Below are 8,316 nucleotides of genomic sequence, written 5' to 3' on the forward strand. Positions count from 1 at the left end.
CTTTTGTCAATGTTACAGGTTTATGACATTTTTCAAAACATCTTCTTTTGTGTTTAAATAAAGAAACTAATATAGGTTTGAGTAAAGGGTGAGTAAACGATTGACAGAATTTACTTTTTTGATATCCCTTTAAAGATATAATGAAGAACATTGACTTTCACATTTGCTTTTCCTACTATAGATGTCAATGGTTACCAGCTCCAACATTGTTCATAATATCTTCTTTCGTGTTCAACAGAAGACAGAAACTCAAAGTGGCTTGGAACAAGTTAAGTGTGTGAATAAATGATGACATAATTTTGTTTTTAAAGGGATAGTTCACCTAAAAATGAACATTTAATCACTATATATTTTCCTTCTTAAGTGGTTCGACACCTTTATGAGTTTTAGTCTTACTTATAAAGTCATTGGTTACAGGTTTACAACATTTTTTAAAACATCTTCTTTTGTGTTTGAATGAAGAAACTAATAAAGGTTTGAGTAAAGGGTGAGTAAATGATAGACAGAATTTACAGTTTTGATATCCCTTTAAAGATATAATGAAGAATGTTGTAAAACATTGTCTTTCATAATATTTGCTTTTCCTACTATAGATGTCAATGGTTACCGGCTCCAACATTCTTCAGAATACCCTGGAGTTTTTGTTGTTGTTGTTGTTGTGTTGAATATAAAATATATAATGAAGAATTTTGGAAACGGGTAACCATTGTCTTAACCATTGTCTTTATAATATTTGCTTATATTAATGTCAATGGCTACCGGTTTCCAACATTCCTCAGAATATCTTCTTTCACGTTCAATAGACAAAATCTCAAAGTGGCTTAGAACAATGACATTTTTTTTTTTATTTTGAAGGGATTGTTCACCCAAAAATGAACATTTAGTCACTATTTATTTTCATTCTCAAATGGTTCGACATCTTTATGAGTTTCGGTCTAACTAAGAAAGTCAATGGTTACAGGTTTATGACATTTTTTAAAATGTTTTCTTTTGCGTTTAAATGAAGAAACTAATAAAGGTTTAAAACAGGTAAAATGGTGAGTAAATGATTGACAGAATTTTCATTTTTGATATCCCTTGTCTTTCATAATATTTTCTTTTCCTACAATATGAGTCACTGGTTACCGGCTTCAACATTCTTCAGAATATCTTCTTTTGTGTTCAACAGAACAAAAAAAACCTCAAAGTCGCTTGGAACAATTTAATTGTGTGAATAAACAACTACATAATTTTGCTTTTAAAGAGACAGTCCACCCAAAATGAACATTCACTCATTATTTATTCGAAATGAGTAAATAATGAGTTTAAAACAAGTAAATAGTGTAGCATTTTCATTTTTGATATCTTTTTAAAGGAACAGTTTAACCTAAATTGAGCTTTGTAATCATTCATTCACCCTGGAGTTGTTGTGTAGAATATAAAATATATAATGAAGAATGTTGGAAACCGGTAACCATTGACTTTCATAATACTTGCTTATATAGAGGTCAATGGTTACCGGTTTTTAAAATTGTTCAGAATATCTTCATTTGAGTCCAACAGAACAAAACTAAATCTAAGTGGCTTGGAACAAGTTGGAACAAGTGTTGATGAATAATTACTCATTATTTATTCAAAACAAGTAAACAGTTTGTTTGAAACAAGTAAATAATGTGGAATTTTCATTTTTGATATCCTTTTAAAGAATTCATTTACCCAAAACTGAGATTGATCATCATTCATTTACCCTCGGGTTGTTGTTGTTGTGTTGAATACAAAAGATATAATGAAGAGTGTTGAAAACGGGAAACCATTGTCTTTCATTTGCTTATATAGATCTCAATGGTTACCGGTTTCCAACATTGTTGAGAATATCTTCTTTTGGGTTCAACAGAACAAAATAAACTCAAGTTAATTGTGTGAACAAAACATTAAATAATTTAAATTTTAAAGGGATAGTTCACATTAAGATGAACATTTACTCACTATTTATTTTCATTCTCAAGTGATTTGATTCATTTATGAGATTTCATTACTAAGAAAGTCAATGATTACAGGTTTAAACATTTTTCAAAATATCTTCATTTGTGTTTAAAGGTTTGAAACAAGTAAAGTGTGAGTAAATGATTGACGGAATTTTCATTTTTGATATTCCTTGTCTTCCATAATATTTGCTTTTCTTACTATAAATGTCAATGGTTACCGGTTTCCAACATGCTTCAGAAAAATTAAGAATATTGGAAGCCGGTAACCATTGTCTTTCATAACATTTGCTTATTTAGATGTCAATGGTTACCGGTTTCCAACATGCTTCAGAAAAATTAAGAATATTGGAAGCCGGTAACCATTGTCTTTCATAACATTTGCTTATTTAGATGTCAATGGTTACCGGTTTCCAACATGCTTCAGAAAAATGAAGAATGTTGGAAGCCGGTAACCATTGTCTGTCATAACATTTGCTTATTTAGATGTCAATGGTTACCGGTTTCCAACATGCTTCAGAAAAATGAAGAATGTTGGAAGCCGGTAACCATTGTCTGTCATAACATTTGCTTATTTAGATGTCAATGGTTACCGGTTTTTAAAATTGATCAGATTTTCTTCTTTTGAGTTCAACAGAACAAAAACAAAAAAAAAAAAACAAAGTCTCTTGGAACAAGTGTGTGAATAAACAACTACATAATTTTCATTTAAAAGGGACAGTTCACCCAAGAAAAATATATATTTACTCATTATTTATTCAAAACAAGTAAACAGTGTGTTTGAAACAAGTAAATAGTGTAGAATTTTGATTTCTGATATCCTTTTAAAAGGATTGTTTAACCAAAATTGAGATTTGTCATCACTCATTCACCCTCGAGTTGTTGTTGTGTTAAATATAAAAGATATAATGAAGAACGTTGGAAATATTTGCTTAGATGTCAATGGTTACCGTTTTTAAAAATTGTTCAGAATATCTTCATTTGAGTTCAACAGAACAACAAAACAAAATCTAAGTGGCTTGGAACAAGTTGGAACAAGTGTGTGAATAAACAATTCCATAATCTTCATTTTAAATCTTCATATCACCCAAACATGAACATTCACTCATTATTTATTTGATAAATAGTGAGTTTGAAACAAGTAAATAGTGAGTAAAATGTTTGACAGAGTTTTGATTTCCTTTTAAAGGGGTCGTTTAACCAAAATTGAGATTTGTCATCATTCATTCACCCTCCTGTTTTTGTTGTTGTTCTGTTGAACATAAAAGAAGATGTAATGAAGAATGTTGGAAACCGGTAACCATTGACTTCCATATTACTTGCTAAAATATATCAATAGTTTCCAACATTGTTCAGAATATCTGCATTTGTGGCTTGGAACAAGTTAACTGTGTAAATAAACAATGACATAATTTTAATTTTAAAGGAATAGTTCACGCCAAAAATGAACATTCACTCATTATTTATTTAAACAGCGAGTAATAATTGACAGAATTGTCATGCTTAATATTCTTTTAAAGGGAGAGTTAATCCAAAATTGAGATTTGTCATCATTCACTCAGCCTCAAGTTTTTTGTTGTTCTGTTGAACGTAAAGAAATAATAAAGATATAATTTTGGAAACCGGTAACCATTGACTTCCATAATATTTGCTTAAAGATGTCAGTGGCTTCCAACATTGTTCGGAATATCTTCATTTGAGTTCAACGGAACAAGTCAAATTGGTGACAGAATTTGTTTGTGTGAACTACCCCTTTAAACTGATTCCTTGGTAATTATGAATATGCCACCTTACATTAGAGTTCAGGGATTACTCCACTTACCTTGGTGACAATATTTTGCTCTAATCCGTTTTGCAGTTTATAGTTGGACGGCGTGCAGTTGCATTGCGATGGCGCCTCGGTATTTGCACGGGTAAACACGGTGCTAACGGCGGTCGGAGCAACAGTCAGGAGCTGACTGCTATTATGCGGCTCAGGACACGGATTAGTCAGGAGAAAACTGTCAGAAAACTGGCTGAAGCCTATAAAAATGGCCGGGATCCACGTTAAAACGATCAGCTGTTTCTGATACTTCCCAAATCCACCCACACTCGGTAAAACGCCGCCGTCAATCTGCGAGAGCAGCCCCGGAGATTTATTATTAGTTTCGGGGGTCACAAATCCGTTCTCCGGTGCATGGGACTCGGTGTCCAGCTGAGAAACGGCCATCACCGTCTCGCACATGCTGCAGTCCGGTCCCGGTGATGCGTCACACCGAATAAACGTGATTTTCTCCTCTCCAAAAGCGCGCTTGACATCCAGTGCTCAGGGAGTGGTTTTTTGCGTGTCTTCACGCGTTTACAAAGCGTCACGAACTGTTCGCGATCAATCAATAGACTAAAAGTCGAAGCCGTCAGTAGCCGCAAATAAATAGGTAATCATTTTAAAAACGCGTTCAGGAAATGCAGTTCATTTTAATGGACATGTTGGAGATCCAGCAGTACGCAGCCACAGGTAACACACCTGTCCCGGTGCCCGCAGACCCGGCGTCACCGCCGCCGTGTGACGTCATCCTCACGATCCACTCGGTGAGCGCAGGAATCTCCCGTTCTGCCACAAATTACCGAGATACTTCAGCTTGGAGATCTCCGGGGATCATATTGACCGAACAAACACACACATACATAAGCTACACACGCACACACACACATTTGCTGAGCTGAGGGCGGAACTTCGACTGCACCGCATTCATTGGATGGCATTGATTCCTGTCAGTGCTCTACTTATGCTAATATGCTTCTCTATCAAATCTTGCTAAACAAAAAAACAAAAAAGTCTTATATTTGTAAGAATTAAATGCTGTTTCTTGTTGTTAAATTGGTCGTTTAGTGTATTAGTGGCTGCTCTGTGTTTATATGGCAGTATCTGCTGCTCTCTACCGGATCAAACCGGCAGCAGGTCTTTGTAAATGACAATAGGCTACTAATTAGCAAGTGAAGTGTTATAAAATATCAGTTTTTATTTAGCCAAATGTTAGCTACTCTGCATCTTCATATTGAACGCTTTATACTATTCCCACATGAAATAATACTATAGTAATTAATAGTAAATATTATAGTTTTTTAAACAGTAAAGGTGTAATGAATGCTAAAGCAAACTGTAGCATTAACTATAGGGAACTGATAAATAATAAACTCAAGTATGTTTTTGTTTTAGCTAAACTGTGGTGTAGTAAAATACACCCTATAGTAGTAAAACACGTATTGTGTAATATGTTTATATAATAATTCCACTTGTTGTATTACCACAGATTAATTCAAGTATAATACAGTACACTCATAAAAATGGTACAATGTTGTACCAAAGAAGGTACAAACCCTTGTCACTGGGGCAGTACCTTTTCATGAAACAGAATTGTACATTAAGACAAAGAAACTAATTTGTACCATTGCAGTTTGTACCTTTAAGGACATGATTTGTACCATGGAAAACCAAAATGTCCCTTTGTTTTTTTTAAACCTGCAGATTCAATATTGTAATTTCATCAAATGTACAAATCTGATCCATGAAGGTACCAGTACAGTGACAAGACACTTTGTATTTTAACAGTGTCAAATGTGTTCCTTCAAGAACTATATTAAAGGCATTTTGTTTTAACTAAAATGTGTCCATTTATTTTCAGTAAAGACATCAAATACATTTATTAAACAATGTTTTTTTAAAAGTTTATTTTTGTGTAAATGCACCTTTTCCGTTCACAATAGAGAATAAAAATTACTTTAACATCAATCAAAAGATCTGTTTTTTGATAAACATTTCACACTTTTCACAGAAATATATTCTCCCATGTGCAATATAAAACATTTTTTTCTCTCCAATGTTCACACAAGACCTTTGTAATCATCTAAAAGTTCATTTAAGTGACTAAATTTTAAAATAGAAATAGTATTGTAATGAGATGCACAATGAATGATTAGTTGTACAATACTAAAATGTCTGCATGAACACTTTGCATATGGCCAGCTCACGTGCGTATGGTGGAAAGCAAACGCCAAAAGGTGCAGATATCAATAATTAAAGTGTATTTATCAGAAAATGCTCACCAAATGTTTATTAAAAATGCCTTAAAAGTTTTGTTTTATGATGGAGTAACGATTGATGACCAACTAAACTTCTCTGAGCACATTTCTAGAACTGCTCGATCTTGCAGATTCACACTCTATAACATCAGAAAGGTCCGACCCTTCCTATCTGAACATGCAGCTCAACTCATTGTTCAAGCTTTTGTTCTCTTCAAACTGTATTATTGCAACTCTCTACTAGCCGGGCTTCCAGCTAATTCTATCAAACCTCTTCAGCTGCTTCAGAACGCAGCAGCACGAGTGGTCTTTGATGAACCCAAAAGAGCACATGTCACTCCGCTACTCACCCGTTTGCACTGGCTGCCAGTTGCTGCCCGCATCAAATTCAAAGCTCTGATGTTTGCTTACAAAGCGACCTCTGGCTTTGCTCCTTCTTATCTGCTCTCACTTCTGCAGATATATGTGCCCTCCAGAAACTTGCGTTCTGTGAATGAACGTCGCCTCGTGGTTCCATCCCTAAGAGGGAAGAAATCACTTTCCCGAACTCTCACATTCAATCTGCCCAGTTGGTGGAATGAACTCCCTAACTACATCAGAACAGCAGAGTCACTTGCTGTCTTCAAGAATCGACTAAAAACTCAACTATTTATTCTCCACTTTCCTTCCTAATCTGTAACTGCCTCTCTGGCTATACCACTAACTGTACTCTCTCTCTCTCTCTCTCTCTCTCTCTATCTCTCAAAAAAAAAAAAAAAAAAATTCTAATGCTTTGCTTCTTAGACTTTACACACCTGAAACTTGCCTACAGCACTTATTCACTGCTGCTCTTATAGTTGTGTAAATTGCTTCCTTGTTTCCTTCATTTGTAAGTCGCTTTGGATAAAAGCGTCTGCTAAATGACTAAATGTAAAAGTAAATGTAAATGTTTACAATACCTAGTTTTGTTTTACCCGTTGTTTTGTATTATCAAACTTAATAATGAATGTTTATGAGTTTATTTATACACATGCTTTTAAATGATGATGAATCGTGCTTTAATATGGAAATTACTCATAAAATCACTTTGCCTTTCCAGTAATATTTATTTTCAGAGATATTATAATAAAGTTATGAGAACCATTGTGTACCTTCATTTCAGTTGTACCATAAAAGGTACAGAACAGTATCATAAGAAGTCTTTCCTTATGGAACATTATTTGTACCACCATGTACCTTATTTTTCTGAGAGTGTACTTCAGTATTTACTATAAGTTTCTATAGTATTTAATGTGGTTTAGTAGTCCTCTGCTTTTTAAAAGTCACTTTAAAGCCGTAACCTAAAGATTATCATAGTTTAAATCAATTTGGAGACTTTAATAATTGATGTAAGCCTGCCATCTAGTGGTGATCAATACAGTTCAGGTCTTTTCGTGCAGTTATTAATGCTTCATATTTCAGTAATACACTTCTGCTTTACGCGAAACATCCTTTATTTTTATACTAGCATCTTACTTCATTTGTGTTTACATATACACTCTCATAGTGTGAGGGACAGTTCCTTAATCTAAATAAACTTTATTCCCTGTAAAGACTTTATTTTTTGGACGTTAAAGATGCTTAATGAAACCAAAAATGCAAATAGACACCTTTAATTTTAATAAAGAGTGCGGTAAAATAATTGTTGGACCTCTTTATTTACGTTAAGACAACATAAAATAAATAAATAAATAAATAAATAAATAAATAAATAAATAAAAATCTGTGTATTACTGTAAAAGTACACTGTAAAAAATGTTTGGTTCCACACAATCGATTTGTGTTGGGATAACATAAAGGAATTAAATTAGCATGTTAGTTCTTACCAATTTAAGTACGTTAAATAAAACAATTAAATTAGTTTGAATTAAGTATATTTATATATTAATTCATTCATTTTCCTTCGGCTTAGTCCCTTATTTTTAGGGGTTGCCACAGTGGAATGAACTGCCAACTATTCCAAAATATGTTTTACTCAGCAGATGCTCTTCCAGCTGCAACCCAGTACTGGGAAACACCCATGCACACTCATTCACACACACTCACACACACACCAGTTTAGTTCATCAATTCCCCTATAGCGCATATGTTTGGACTGTGGGGGAAACCTGAGCACCCGGAGGACACCCGCGCTAAACTCCACACAGAAACGCCAACTGACCCAGCGGGGACTCGAACCAGCGACCTTCTTGCTGTAAGAAGACAGCGCTAATCACTTAGCCACCATGTCGCCCACACAATAAATGTACTATTATTTGCTGGTTAGTCGTCTGGGACA

At 34.2% G+C, this 8,316-nt stretch overlaps 1 protein-coding gene across 1 annotated transcript in view; it reads right to left on the bottom strand.

Annotated features, from left to right (window-relative positions):
• Positions 1-4,633, bottom strand: part of slc22a23 (solute carrier family 22 member 23) — an 87,023-nt gene extending 82,390 nt beyond the window's left edge. Inside the window, exon 1 of the mRNA XM_056470696.1 lies at positions 3,784-4,633. Within this exon, the coding sequence (XP_056326671.1) occupies positions 3,784-4,185 (402 nt within the window). The 5' untranslated portion in view covers positions 4,186-4,633. The remainder of the gene's footprint in view (positions 1-3,783) is intronic.
• Positions 4,634-8,316: the final 3,683 nt, after the last annotated feature.

The sequence above is a fragment of the Danio aesculapii genome, chromosome 2 (genome assembly GCF_903798145.1).
Source record: "Danio aesculapii chromosome 2, fDanAes4.1, whole genome shotgun sequence".
Taxonomy (NCBI): Eukaryota; Metazoa; Chordata; class Actinopteri; order Cypriniformes; family Danionidae; genus Danio; species Danio aesculapii.